Here is a 15,547-nt window from a genome sequence, read left to right on the forward strand (position 1 = left end):
ATGCTTTTAAGGGTGAAAGTGCTGGTTTGATTTGTGTAAATTTTGCGTTTCACAGTGAAGCCAAACTTCTGCCCATCACAAGGAACAAACTTGTACAGTGGGGCTTGTTCTGGCTGGCCAGGGGTGCCAGGGCTGTTCTACATCTCAGATGCATCTCAGACAGCAATGCTGTCCTTGGCCAGCATTGTCCTCCACCTCTGAAAGGGATCCCCAAACACCACAATCCCACTTCTCACTTAGCCAAGATTTGACTCTCTTTTCAACTTTCCCTTAGTGCCAGGGACAGCTCTGGTTTCCTACAGAGCTTTCCATTACCAAGCTCCTGAATTACATGAGAGGAATTTTGCAAAATGAAGCTAAGAGAATCCTCCCTTTCTTCCTTCTCCACTTTCTCATTTGAATGGCTTAAATGTTATCTGACACCCATTTAAAGTCCCCCCTACTATGCAGAATGGTTCTACATAGAAACAGCACGTTTAATCCTATTGGAATAGCAACTTTTCCATTAGAAAAACTAAATCCAAACACAAATACCATCTAACCACCAGCCCAATGCTTGGTCCCTTTTCTGCAAAAACTTGACATTTGAGGACTAGGAAGTAACAGTGTAATGTTTTCCTATTTCAAAGTTGTGTTTGGCTTGTCAGACTCCATTTCCCCTGCTGGCAGCCAAAACATCTCCCAGGATGGTTCTGCTCACCACTGTCCTGCCTGGTGCTCTCAGGTACAGCTGTGCTTTTGCTGCTTCCCTCTCTCAGCTTGTACCGGAGTCTCCAGGCAGTGATGATCAGACTGCTTGAAGCAAAGAATTTTGGATTAATCATAAAGCTACCTTTAAAGTTGCATTTTTGTGCTCATTAGAAACTGTCCTCATTTAACCAAGTTATTTGTTTACATGGTAGGAAACCAGGGTGGAATTCACTCACTAAAAATCACCAGAGTTCCAGAGAACAGGAGCACAGGGTGATCATGGGGATGGATGTGGAGCTGTATTATTTGTACTAAAACTGATACATTTTTTCTTTTTTTTTTCCTGTACGGTTGAAGAGTAAGACTGAAACTATTCATTCAGCCCATTTATGCACTAAATTAACAATATTCAAGGTGAGGTTGTTAACTGCTAAAATCCTCTGATGTAAAACTCAGAATTTAAGGACTTAAGTAATGAGTGCTATGAAGTTTTCCACTACACACAGAAGGAAACTACTGAATGAAGTTTCTGCCAAGCAAACAACAGGGTCCACAAAGGCAGATAGAAGAGTTGGGAAATAACAATTTGCATCCACATGCAGAGCTTTGCTCTGCAGCTACACCAACTGCAGTGGTAGCTGGCCAATAGTGCATACAGGCAATTGCCCACAAACCTTTAGTGTTGGTGGCAAACAGAGTTTGTGTACACATAGTTGAGCTCTCAAGGGGTTTTTGGAACTCTTGTTTTTAGAAAAGCTGATCTTTCCTTCTCAAGGCACTGTGACTGTTTTATGGTAACACCAAATCCCTCACCTTTTTTGGGTGCTCAGGCTCCTGACGTGTAGTGTGAAATTGAAGTGGCTTCTCTTCCACGTGGAACTGCCGGCGTGTTCCCCGCGTCTGGGGCTTGCTCAGGTAGCTGGAGTGGTCCTCTTGCCCCATGTCCTCCTTCTGCTGCTCTGGCTTTAGGGAAGGCCTGGGCAAGGGAGCCCACTGAGGTTCAGAGAGTAACTGTGTGTGCTGAAAGGAATTCAGTGAGTTCAGAGTTAGCCCAGGTCCTGATCCAGCACTTGGAGGTGCCAGGCTTGGGGCAGGTCAGGCATTGGCCTCCTGGCACTTATGCCCTGGGCTACCAGAGACTCAGGTTCCTCTCTGGAATACTGGAAGCTAGCAAGCCTCTGCCAGCTCCTGGAGTCTGTGACAGAGCCCGTGGCTCTTTTCCAGCCCTGTTCCTCCTCACCCACCCCACGAGATGGACATGGAGCTAATGAAGAGGGAGAGCAGGGTGCTGCTGCCACACCCAGATCCTCACCTGCTGCAGCTCTGCCTGGGGACGCCTCCTGTTCCGTGTGCTTGGCTTTCCTTCTTCCAGGAGCTGTGTGCCTGTCACCCCCACACACACTTGGTTGTGATAGGCAGGCTCTTCACCTTGTGGCTTTTTTCCCTTCTGCTGAGCTGGTTTTGCCGGAGGCTTTGGGAGGCGAACCTGGGGTGCACAGTAAGCATTTTGTACAGTGAAAAAAAGTCCAGATCTCACACAGAAAAAGAATGATCTTCACCATATATACACACACCTTAAACAACTGCATCACTTTCCAAACAGGACTTACAGCAAAATCAAGTTTTCATTTAAAGTTCCAGAAGAGAAAATAAGTGGGTTTACATCTAAAAATGACTATATTTCATCTGAATTAAATTAGGTTGGTATTAATGCAATTGTTTTTTAGTCTGATTTCTACAAGATCAAGCAAGCAGTGACCTGGCTTTCCACCCACTTTTACCCCACTTTCCTTTTGCCCCAACATTGGCACTTTCACTGTAGGGGGAAAAGATGAAAATATTTATCCAGAGACAAAAAACGTGGTAAACAAATATGGGAATTAATGCAAATAATATCACCTATCTTTGGTGTGCCATTGGAACCAAGAATCAGGATATAGCCACTGCTACAGTTCTTATGCCACCTCAAGATTAGATTCAGATTCTACACAGGGAGCAATATCCTAAAATCCATGCAATCCTCTTCACATCATCAAGGAGCTGATGCTACAGGAGCCTGTTACAGGTGTTCATGACTCTTCAGAAGGGAATTAACCCTAAATCCCCTCATTTCCTGTGTACCAAAGTGGTACAGGAGGAATCAGACAGATCAGCTGGAGTCAGATCCTGCTCACAAGCCACAACTGAGGAGACAGTGGCTTGTTTGCAGTGGCTCCCACTGTTCCAAGGTTGTCTCTTCAACAGGAGAAGTGTTTGGTGAAGAAAAGGAGAGAGGGAAAGGGAACACTGAGATGAAAAGAGTCAGGCCTAGGATCACTCCAGGCAGTGCCATGAACAGATGCTTTGGGAAGAGCTGCTTGTCACCCAGCACTGTCAGAGCTGCAGCACCAAGTGCACCAGGCCACTGAAACATTGCATTTGCTGAAAATAGCAATAAATTTCAAGAGAATTCAGTTACCTGCCCTCTCTACTTGTATTTAAGTACTCCTTAAATCCTTTGGATAACCCTAAAATTGCCTTTCTGCAGCTGTTTTGCAGTGAGTGCCTAGAGGAAATGGGCTCATGTCAGCAGCAGAACTGGCTGAAGGAACAGGCTGCAGTCATACACAGGTGATCCTGGTGTTCTCACTGTTCCAAGAAGTGAGACACTCAGCATTACAGATTTCCCTGAGAAAGTGCTGACAGGTGCCAAGATTTAGTAACACCAGGCATTCCCCCTGATCCTGTTCCTGGCCATCACACCCAATCCCACTGAATCCTGCAGCACAGGAATGGTGATAACCATTCACTTCTCAGCCAGGGATTTTCCGGGGGGGTGTGACCTGCAAATATCCAGTGCTGCAACAGCTCCTGCAGCCTGCAAGGCTGGAATCATCTTTTATGCTACAGACTGTCGAGCTTTTGACCAGGCTTAAGAAGGAAACAGATTTACTATTTAGTGTCTGACTCTGAGAAATCAAAGACTCCTGTGAAACAGAGATCCAGCAGGATCAGCTGGAGATCAGTTAACAGCTACCTGATGCTCTGAGTCAGTTCACAAAACAGTGCAAACTTAAAAGAACTTCTCAAATGAGTGAGGGCACAGTGGTCACCATCACAGCCACACAAGTCCAGTCACCAAAATGGCTTTTGGTTTTGTTAAAAGAAAAAAGGGGGTAAAACCAGAAAAGTCAATAAAAGTGCTAAACTAAGTATCTGTAATTACCAAGATCAAAACCCAGTACCTTTTCATTAAACATGAACTTTTGTTCTGCCTTCCACAATACGTAAATAGTGCTGACAATTGGTTCGTGAGGCACTTGCTACAATAAAATCTAATTGTATCATGAGAGAAAGGTGACAATCAGGAGATCATGAAAAAATTACATATTCTCACTGGTGGTTAATTAGCCATGCAAAACCCCCTCAAACAGATATTCTCTTCTATTAGGAATGATTACTATGCAGGCCTACAGATGTCAATACCACAGTCATTCAAATACTTCTTTCCCTACTAATTGAAGGTTGTAAAGCTCTGGTGCCAAGGTTTTGCTTCCAAAGAGCTAATTTATGACTAGAAGGATATTTTATGTCTTCAGTTGCAGCAGCTACAAAACTCAGCAAATCAGAACCATCTGTGCACTGATACTTGAATCACCATTCATCTCGCAGCCTATCAGTCACATTAGTTTGCATCCTGCATTCTTGGCTCACGTACACTTGTGATGGTCCAAAGTTCACCAGGAATATTAAAAATGGATGGGACCCTGACCCTGCCTTATTGCACACGCCCCAGAGCCCCACACGGGGCTGCTGCATGCGGGCACTTCCACAGGAACAACGGGACTGACATTTCCCAGCAAAACTGCTAATTACCTCCCTCTCTGCTTAGGGAAGCTGGGCTTTATTAACTTAGAGCACTGCAGGAAAATAGCACAGGAGAGCTGTGTCACTTGGAAAACCCTGTGCCAGTGCACACCAACAGCACAGCTAAAGCCACAGGAACATCTCCACACTGGGGCTGCAGGAGGATAAAGGCAAATGACAAAGAACAGCCTGAAAGCAAGAAAATGAATTAAATGCTGGCACTAATAAAGGTAACTTTGCTTTTAATCTGGGACGAAGGAAAAACCTGGCATTCAGGCCTGTCTTCAAGATGTTAGTGAACAAAGTCCTTGACTTCCCCATTATCCTGAAAGTAAATCATTCTCCACAGACCTACTGCTTTGAAGTGAGAGCCTGTGGGTCAAAAGGACTCATGGCAGTTCTTCCTCCTTGAGGGTTGACATTCCACTTTTTAGCAAAGCCAGGGGAAACAGGAATTAACAAACATAGTGTATTTAAGGCAGAAGAACTGCTGTGTCAGTCTCATTTTGAGAGCTTTAACTATTTCCTCCTCTGCAAGAGGGAAGGCAAGAGGCAGGATCTGTCAGGAATGCTCCCAGAGCTGTCTCGCTCACCCTGGACACCTTTGCAGCGAGGTGATTCCGCGCGCATGCTGCTGTGGAAAATTCCAGGGGGCCATCGTAGCGCATCCCGCTCGACTCCAGCCCATCCAGCAGGATCTTCTTCAGCACGTGATACTTGGGCTTCTCAGCATAAGCTAAGCCAGAAACAGAGGCCAGAAACTTGGCTATTTCACCTGCAGAGCAGATCAGAGTGTGAATTTCACTGAGTACAACCCCAGAAGTTCAGATAGGATCTCATTCCAACACGGATGCCAAACGACACAACACAATTTCTGCTGAAGGCACACTCAAAACACAGAACTGACAATGTCTTGTCTTTTTGGGAGGAGAAAAGGAAAAGACAGACTTGGATAAACAAGCCAGACTTGAACTGCTCCATCTTGTTATATTCATGCACTAATTCCCACAGCACTGACAAGTATCCAAGGATAAAATTTAAAACATTTTACCAACAAGTATTGATAGTTCTGTGTAAAAGAGGAAAGTCTTTAATAGACCACAATATCCCCTTAAATATTAATTACTCTGAACAGTTTATTTTAATCTGCATAAGTACTATACTGGGAATGTTTTGGAAAAATACAACTTTTTTTTTTTTTACTTCAAACACTACTATTGTTTTTCTGATTGCATCCCAAAACAGTCTGACAGCAGCAACATTTTTCCATCAAGTGGTTCAAAAAACAGGGAAACCATTGAATGGGCAGAAATAATGCTAGTAGGAAAAACATATGGGGGGTTCAAACTTTTCTTTCAGTTGAAGACCCAAGTGTATCCTAAAACTGGAGTGCTACACCAGATATTAGCATCTGGTCAAATCCCAGCAGGAAAGATTTATTAAATATGTATACACATCATGAATAAATTTCACCTAATACAAACTGCATTCCAGTAATTCCAATACAAAAGTGCTAGGAAAATAAGGGAGTAAATCAAAAATAGATACTGACCTTTGGTGTTTTCCCTGGGTTACTTTTGTATTTCAGGGAAGGAAGAAACAAGACAAGACAAACTGTGCATCCATTTGCTTTTTCAAACTCTGAGCAATGAGCAATAAACCTTTGGTAGACAGTTGCTTACTATTTCCATGCTAACAGCTACTTCTGTTTCCAAGATAGTCACTGCTTCCCAACACCTTGGATTACATATGGCCAAGATCCCTTATGTCACTCCATGGGATACAGCACAGACTGAGCAAGATTCTTTTTTTCCAAAGACTTTGTTCAATTTGTGTTACTTTCCTTCTCTTGTGCTCCCCCCCAGAGTCAGACATTGAGCTGTGTTTAGGAAGAGGCTGAAGAGCCAGAGGGTACAGGTGCAAGTACACTTACTGCAGCTGCTTCCAGGAGAATCCCACCTCAGCACTGAATCTGGGAGCTCATCCATAAGTCTGAAACAACACCAGAGTGCAACAGTTTAATGCGCTTTTGGAGCAGGTGATTCCTCATTTGGGATTTAGGAAGACAGCAAGTCTCAGCTCCAAAGGGAGTGGACCTCCAGGATAGCTAATGATTCACAGGACTGCTTTTCAACCCAGATCTCCCCTCACCAGCTCCATTTTTAACTCTTTGCACACAGCTGGTTTCACCAAGATCAGGCTGACACCTAAAACTGCACTTTAGGTTTTTCTTTGCACATATTTTAAGCTTTCTAGAAGGAAAAACAAAAGCCCTTTGAGCCAAATGGCTTGTTCTGATTTCATATTGATGATTACAATTTCTATTTTGGAATTTAAGCAGCAGTTCTGCTCTGCCTTCCTATCATTTAGCATCAGGTCCCCTCTGCCATGGAGCACATGGCAGCCAAAGTTACACCCAGGCACGGCAGGGCCACAAGGGGACAGGGAGGTCACATCACCCTAAGTCCCACATGCTTCATAAACAGTAGGGCCACAGGTGGAATTCCTGTCCAGGAACAGGAACAGCAAAGAAGCTCAGCATCAATTCCTAAAAACAGGAATAACACCAGCCCTCATCTTGGGCAGTCCAGCACCCAGAGGAACCTGAAAATTAAGACAGATAAGAGGGATAACCTGGGCAAGATACCTAATTCCAATTCATTAGAGTAAGAAGATATTTCTGATAAGTGGAATCTGTGTAATTTTCTGTGCATTTCCTTGAAGCCTCCTTTTGCTCAGCATCCTGGAAATGTGAGCCATCCAAGGGTTAATAGAAAGGGAAGAATCACTGGAGCAGCTTGATTGATTAAATTGATTTCCCATTGAATTGTATAAGTGTTACCTTGCAGGGGGCTGTGTAATGATCAGAACTTCTAAAGGGGAAATATTAAACACAGCAGAGGGTGTCAACATCCTCAGCTGCAGCCGCCCTTCCCTGCCCCACGCCGATTTCGGGGATCAGCCAGCCCCACAGGTACCTCTGCTGTGACCTGCCCTACTTTAAAGTTTGCTGCTCCTGCTATTGGGATGTTCCAGCTCTGGGTAACTCCTCTGCTGTGGAGCTGCTACAGGTACCCTGTGCAGCTAACTCCCTCCAGTCCCAGCTGGGAGGGCAGAGGAAGAAAACACTGATGCACTGTTGCTCCAGTGAGCTCCAAGTCATGCTGGGAAAAAGGAAAGATTTTCACTAAGCTCCTTAGTGTTTGGGAATTTAATTGTTTGTAATGGCAGTAGGCTTATGTAACATTAAAAACCTACAGAAAAACATCTGAAAAACAGTATCATATAGAAAGTTAAATAAATTGAGTGCACATGTGGAAAAACCTCCACAAGATGTTTGTACTACGGTCTCTACAAAGTGCCCGTGAAGTTTAATGGAACCACACAACAACCTTCTGTATGTGCACCAAGGCCCGTGCTAATTTACAAATGATTTCTTGGAAAAAAAAAGAGCATTGGAAAAATACACAGCAGACAAAATGCCTGTGTACTGTGCACTGGAATCCATCCTCTCCTCACAGCAGCACAGACATAAACATGCAAAGGAGAGTAGACATGCACATAAAGTTCCCATTTTAACTGCTTCCAACATCTCTCTTAATTAAGGAAAATTGTTTTAGCTTTCTCCTAAGGTGCTGTTCTACAGCATGGAAAGCTGTGTTTCCCAGAGCTGGGAAGCAGTGAGGATGCTGCAGGGCTCCAGGCTGGTGTGTCCATGTGTGGGGGGGTTTGTCCTTACTTTGTTTTTGCACTCTGGACAGCTACAGGGTCCTTGAGGTTCTGCTCCCAGGGCAGCTTCCCACACAGCCAGTGCAGCATGCAGTAGCCAAGGATTTCAAGGTCACCTCGTCTGGATGGGGCTAAAATGTGGGAAAGGGGGAGGGGGAAAGAGAAAAAAAAATACAATTAAGAATAGGAACCTCTTCTTAGGAAATAGAAAAGACTTTGATTGAACTGGTGCTGATGAAATATGAAGAAGCCAAATGGGCAAAGTGTTTTGTTTGTTCAGCTGTATTAGACCTGAACTGCCCCGGCATTTGGCCACAGGCCACAGACAGGCAGTGACTTGTTCCTGCTCAAGTGAGGGTCAGCTTCCTCACCTCCTCCAACTCCATCCTTCCTCAGTCTGGTCTGTCACATGGACTTGATCCCCATGGCCTCTGACATGATCCAGACAGCCCATAACTGAGTACCAACACTTTCTCAAAGAGCCAAGCAGTAAAACAAAGAAATAAATGTCTGCTGCTAAATTGCTAACACATGTTCCAGGAAGTCCATGGGGTCCACATTGGTCATGCAGGGACTCTGTGAGAGCAGACTAAACACTGATGGCCTTTCCTGTTCTCCCGTGGAGCCGTTTGAACTCGGATGCTGGGACAAAAGTGCCATCTAGTGTGCACTGACTCACCAGAGCCTGCTCCCGGCTCCAGCAGCGCCTGCCGAGCTCTGCACAGCCCAAAGTGCACTCGCTGTTCAGCAAAGTCCTGGGTGAACTTCCCTCTGCTGCTTCCAAAAAGGAACTTACTTCAGGGACAACTTACTCTCTGCACACCCCAGGCAGACACAAGTACAGGAGGCAAAATTAAATCAAAAATTAACCCCATCCCCGAGCATCATTTACGCAGATAAACTGAAGTTAAATCTATAGATTGGCTTTTCCTAGAAAAAGAGGGAGGGGAAAAGTGCAATATCAACAGAATTGCTAGTGCTTGCTGCTACCCAGAGGAAACCAAACTTGCTAAAACTGAACAAGCAGGAGCACTGCAGGATTTCTTTGACTTGCAGCCTACAGTTTGCACATCAAAACCACATGGAATCTACAAAACCAGAAACTGCTTGTCATGATTAAAGACAGACAGATGTACAAGTTAAATTTATGCTTTTCCAAAATGAATTTGTGCTTTCCAAGAAGGAAAGGAGAGTTCAGATTTGTTTGGCACTTTTTATCCAGTGTAAAGACCAGTAGCTGAGCACTGTGCTGTTAATCCAGCTGTAAACAGATATCATATTTTATGGGCCTTCATTAAATAAATTCCAGAAAGTCACTCGGTGAACTTATCTTTTAATTTAAGAAGTCATCTGCTAAAAGCCACGGTGCCAACACATCATAACTGTCCCTCGTTGCTGTACACACATTAGTGTAAAAGCAGCAGATTAGTTTTTATACATTCCCTATCTTAACTGCTCTTAGGCTCAGGATTATTAAAGGCCCTGGATCCAACACCGCTGCGCTGTCCCTTGGGCGTCGTTTATTTCCTGCCCTGGATTCAGCAACGTCCTAATGCAAGACTTGGCTCCCATATTAAAATAAAAACACAATCTCTACCACTTGCTGTTCTGTAGTGATTTCTCTGGCCATAAATCTCCCAGTAACTGTGGAACAATTCCATTCACACACACGTGTTCACAACTCTTTTTTCCATTATGGCAATTCCAGATTCGATCCATATAAGCCAGCATTTTTGACTGCAGATCCTCTAATTTTCACAATGCCTTTCTGGCACCTGTTTGTGTGAGAGAGGCTACAGAAAGTGGCCTTTTGATGAAAATTGTCAGAATTCCAATGAACAGCTTTTTTCCATGGCGGGGGGGGGGGGGGGGGGGGGGGGGGGATTCATTGGTGTGTATTTATAATAACAGCAAACCAATCAGATTTCAGAAGTTACCCCAAGAAAAGTCATTTTCTGAAAAAACAATCCCAGATATTGAAGTTTCCTCACAGTTAGGCCATGACTAATGATGTTCCCTCTCACCTGCAGCTCCTGGGACAAAGCCACAACGAAGCAAAAGCCTTGGCTGACACCTGCCCAAAGCCACAGCAGGCACAGGGACAACAAAAAGGTCCGTGGAGCTAGAGCACCTCTGCCCAGCAGCAGCAGGAAATGTTCCACAGGAGACAGTAAGTCAGTCCCCATCCCTTCATCTCCCAGGCCACCACAAGGGCTGCTAAATACAGACATTTACATGGGGGTTTTGTAGAACCACTTGAAAATGTCAGCATTTGATTCTTTGCCTGTACTTGCTTATTTCCCTCTGCTCCATATAAGCGAAATCCCTCAAGCTTTTAAATCATTTAGATTCTTGTTAAAAAGTAATTGATTAATCTTTAACGAGTTAGTATTATCTATGGACAATGGAATTATTAGATTTTCATGTCAAATCCAGCACTAATAGATAAATTTCAATGATATGTTTACTTGCAAAAATAAATCTGCTCACACAATTGAAGATTACAGGAATTCTTGATAAACATCAACGGAGAGAAATCAATCTGCCTTCACTTTAAATATGACAGCCAGGTGAAAATAAAACAATTCTGCTTGATAACTTGTCACAGTTACAAGAGTGTACACTCCAACCAGTACTTATTTAAATCAAATTCTTACTTCTCTGCTAAAAAAATTGCTTTTTTTTTTCTTCTGTTTTTAATAGATGTTTGATTTCTGCTTTTCTACTCACAGGATTTTTTTACTATTATTTTAGTCTCATATGAAATAGTATTTAATGGGAACATATTGGTGGTATTTTATTTCACAATGTCTTTAAAGTTTAATTTTTTAATTTGGAGATTTAAGGCCTGATTCTGTTCTCAGTCCTGCCAAGATAAATCAGAAATAACTTCACTGAAGTTGATGAACTCACAACCACATCAATGAAATCAGAGTTTTAAATATACCACAAACATACTCAACACACAGGCACAGGCTCCAATAACTCAGAATAACTGAAGCAATTCACCTTAGAAGAAAATAGATGATGTATCTCTGTACACTGAATTTGGCAGCTATCTCCACTCTAATTTATATTCAGACTATTATTTCCAAATAGATCAGGGATATCACAACAGCCACAATATGCTCCCAAAACTCCACTGCTCCCAGGAACTCCTCTGAAACAGAAGTAAAAATGGGAGGTTTCTCTATGGCCTCTGTTTAGCTGATTGTCTCCAGCCTTTTGTAAAGATCTAACAAGTGACAGGTGAAATATTCTCTTATTTTAATTAGCACTGTTATGTGATAATTTCATTATTAGTGATTTTTTTTGGATTAGAAGCTTTTCATAAACATGAAAATCATTTTGGTCATTCTGGTTGCTCATATTGCATGGATGTGCAGCAGCACCTCCAATTCTCACTGGCATTACAGGACACCAATTCATGGTAACTCACAAGCAAAGAGAACTCACACCACAGCTAGCAATGCAAAAGCCCATAAAGGAAAGGAGGGTTAACATGATCATGGGGAAATACAATTGTGATAAAAATATAAAAATAATGATAAAAATCACAAAGTGATATAAATTAACTCAAGGCTGAGATGATTAAAAGCCAGACAAATACAAGACTTGACAAAAATCAGTGCCTCTATTAGGAGTAGGAGAAATGAGAAGACAAAACAAACCCAAAAAGCAGGTAAGGAAGTATTCCTTCCCCCAGGTCCTGGCCAGTCTGAGGAGCTCCCTGCAGCAGGATGATGACCAATGGAATAGTGCATGGCTCCACAGAGGAGGTTAGAGAAATGCATTGAATTAATAATACATTTTAGTGCCTGGAGGCCATTCCACAGAGTTATCCAGCCTCAGACAGGGCAAAAGCCAGCTGGGAACCACTGCTGCTCTCCTTGTGTCCAGCCCTGCTCGGCACATTGCTAAAGGACATCCTGACAAAAACCACCACCACAGACTGCTGGAAAGAAAATTCCATGGCACCACCACAGCTCTTACAGAGAAGCCAGTGTGTGACATGGCAGAGAGGGACACCTCCTGTGCCAGCCTGGGACACTGTCCCAAACTGGGACCCTACAGATACACACTTGATGGGATGAACGGACATGGCAGAGCTATCTGGGCGGGAATCATCAGGACTGGTGGAATGGGATGTGCTGAAAGAAAGAGGGTTGGGGTTCTGTTCTGATGGGGACAAGCTCATGGAGTGGGAAGGCTGGGAGGTGCAAGGCAATGTCACCACGAGATCTGGGTGGCAGATACAGTGGTGGTGCCAGGAGATGCCGGTACCTGGTTGGAAGCAAAAGGTTCCAGGCTTGCAGTAAGGACAACATGTGGCAGAAGTTTAACTCTTCTTTCACATCTGTGTGGCAGAAAAAAAGAATCACAAAGGTAAGGGCCTGACAAGTAGGGGTGGGCAAGCAGCTCAGATTCACTACCTGTCAGAATTCCTGGAATAGAGAACAACAGCCCTTTCCCAGGCACAGTCCTCAGATGTGACAGAGTTGTAAATGCTTCTCTTCTTATTTTTGCTTCTTCTGAACATTCCTGGCAGCTTCCAAAGGTGGCTGTAGAAGCCCATCCAATCTTTTCCTTGCTAGTGACTCTTCTTTCACTCACAACCACCTCCTGCTCCCTCCTCTGCTGGGCACACATTTCTAATTCAACTCTCAGGAACTAAAGCATCTTTTTATTTATTTCCCACTGCAAAGTTCCACCCATTTTTCGCCAGACTGGTTATATTTTCCTTTTATTATTTAGGATTTACAGTTTGTCCTGTACACAGTCTTTGGGAAACACATATCAAACTGCAGCAGATCAATAATTCATTTGACCGACAAAAAAAAGAAAAAAATCCTGCAGGCTCCCTCTGAATCCTAACTATGCATGGACAGATGCCAAATCAACCTCTTGATCCAGAGGCACTCAGAGCTCTGTTCTCTGGAAGCAGGCTCCCAAAGAATGTGTTCATATTCCTGCACATCCTTCCTCACAAAATGAACCCTGCACATATTTTAGTCAGCAGAACAGGAAAAATGGCCAAGCATTGAGCTGTGTTTTTAATACCACTGAACAGCTCTGACTGAGCAGTGGGGAAATCCAGCACAAGGGCTGCAGGGCTTGCCCTGCCAACAGCCCAAGGCTGGCACTGCCCTGGACAAACCCAGTGTCTGATGGAGCTCAGGGAGCCCAAGGAGCTCATAACCTCTGTGAGGGGCACAGAGAAGCCTGCCCAAAGTCCCCACTCCTGTGGGAAGCAGCTTTTACTACTGCAGATGTAGAGATCAGTCCTGCACAGACTTCAGTGGGGTCTCTATTGATGCAAGAGACAGCCCCACTGCTCAGAGTTCCTGTGAAATGCTGGGAGAAGGGAGAGGACTCAGCTTGGAATCGATGGCAAACACAAATATATGCTGGAGGGAATTCAGCATAGATACTTCATACTCTTATGTTCATCAATGATAGCAAATTAAAACTGGGCTTACACACTCAATGCACAGGACTGGAGTATTTAAAAGAACCTCAATATGTTAAGTGCAGTAAATCTCCAGAGAAATTAGGTATTGACTGCATGCCTCAGTGAGGAGAAAATCTACAAAAATCCATAGGAGGCATTGATCCAAATATTACTTTTTAACACTAACTATGTAACAACTTTTTAAATGTACACTGAGTATAGATATAATTCTCCTTAATTATCAATCAACAAACCAAAATGCAATACTGTTTATACAGGCTGGTCTTTAAAAATGAATACAGTGAGTACACTCCAATGAGACACTAAAACCAATGATGCAGTTGTGCCCTGAGAAATCTGCATCAGAATAAAAAGGGTTTTAATTTCAAATACCCACACCCTGGCTGGGATGGGATCCTGCCACAAATCCAGGAATGCTGATGGTGCAGGTTGGATCCTGAGGCAGAGGCCAGGCTGGGCTCTGCTTGGTTCCAGGAGAACTCCAAACACAGCTCAAGGATGCAGCTCCACATCCCACCTGGCCTTTCCAGAGGCTGTCAGAAGAACACAGACCAATCCCACCACCCCAGAGTGTTTCCTTGCAGTGGCCACTGGTAGGAACCTTCCTGGATCTCAGTGCACTGCACACTCTACACCTGGTGAGCTCCATGGAGATCCTGGGGAATAACCTCCCATTAAACTCTCCATTCAACCATGGAAAATCCAGCATTGACCTAAATTACCGGGAAGGGAATGCATTTGACTGGCTCTGTGCAAGGAGGGTATCAGCTCCAAGCATTGCCAAGAGGCACTTTTGAAAGTTTCAAATTCCTAATTTTGTTAAAGCTTCAGCATGTCCCTCAAATCACTGCATGTATTCAGTAGCTGCTTCATGAACAAGTCAAGATGTTCTCATTTGTCTGGCTCAGCACAGCCACTGATGCTGTTCAGGGGGGCTGAAATACTTATGTTGCTACACACATGCAGGAAATGCCCTCTGGAAAGGATTTCATTTATATAAAATAACATTTAAAAGTTAGAATTATATTCCAGGAGCATTGAAATAACAAAGCCCTCCACTCTGAAAAGCTGGGTGACACCAGAATGAAGGCTGTCTCTGCACCTTCCATTTTCCCACAGTCTTTAAAGATTTTTCAGAACACCCCACCTCACTTTGTCCAGGAGATTGTGCTGAGACTGCAGCATGAGCAGGGAATGCAGGAGATTGCTGAGCAAAGAAACCCTTTGCCCCAGCTGCTGGAAGTCTTTCAGTATCCTAAGCCACCTCTGTGCCTCTCAGCCTCACACCAAGGGAGCAGGGGAACCCATTGCTGTGTTCTGCCTGCTGAACCCCTGCAATCTCCAACAGAAGTCGCTGCAGATGCAGATTTTCCCTGGGATGTGGAGAGCTCTGCTGCAAGTGGGGAAACTCTGGCAGTTTGATCTTCATGGATTCAGGCTGTTTGTCATGGTTTAACCCCATCCATCAATTAAAATACCACACAGACATTCACCCCCTACCCCTCCCTGGAGGGACAGGAAGGAGAATCAGGGGAAAAAGTTAAAACCCATGAGCTCAGATAACAACAGCTTAATACTTGAACTAAAAATTTAAAAATAATAATAATGAAAAGGAAGGTAAAGAAAGGAACAAACCCCCTGACAGAGAAGTGATGCACAACAGAATTGTTCAGCACCACCTGAGCAGTGATTGGCCCCTCCTGGGCACCACCCCAGTTTATCCCTGCCCCTGTTATCCCAGGTGTGGAACATCCCTCTGGCTGTTCCAGGTCAGCTGTCCTGGCCAGGTCCCTCACAGCTCCCTGGGCA

At 44.0% G+C, this 15,547-nt stretch overlaps 1 protein-coding gene across 2 annotated transcripts in view; it reads right to left on the reverse strand.

The window, feature by feature from the left end:
- VRK2 (VRK serine/threonine kinase 2) overlaps positions 1-15,547 on the reverse strand; it is a 37,069-nt gene that overhangs the window by 858 nt on the left and 20,664 nt on the right. Inside the window, exons 9-14 of one of the 2 annotated variants that reach the window (XM_071445539.1) lie at positions 8,276-8,396; positions 6,470-6,528; positions 5,130-5,311; positions 2,003-2,176; positions 1,504-1,710; positions 701-792 (exon numbers count right to left, since the gene is read on the reverse strand). In XM_071445539.1, the coding sequence (XP_071301640.1) occupies positions 721-792; positions 1,504-1,710; positions 2,003-2,176; positions 5,130-5,311; positions 6,470-6,528; positions 8,276-8,396 (815 nt within the window). In that variant the 3' untranslated portion in view covers positions 701-720. The remainder of the gene's footprint in view (positions 1-700; positions 793-1,503; positions 1,711-2,002; positions 2,177-5,129; positions 5,312-6,469; positions 6,529-8,275; positions 8,397-15,547) is intronic. The other variant, XM_071445453.1, reaches the window with a different exon arrangement.

The sequence above is a fragment of the Agelaius tricolor genome, unplaced genomic scaffold (genome assembly GCF_023055355.1).
Source record: "Agelaius tricolor isolate 1412-34295 unplaced genomic scaffold, bAgeTri1.0.p SCAF_1, whole genome shotgun sequence".
Taxonomy (NCBI): domain Eukaryota; kingdom Metazoa; phylum Chordata; class Aves; order Passeriformes; family Icteridae; genus Agelaius; species Agelaius tricolor.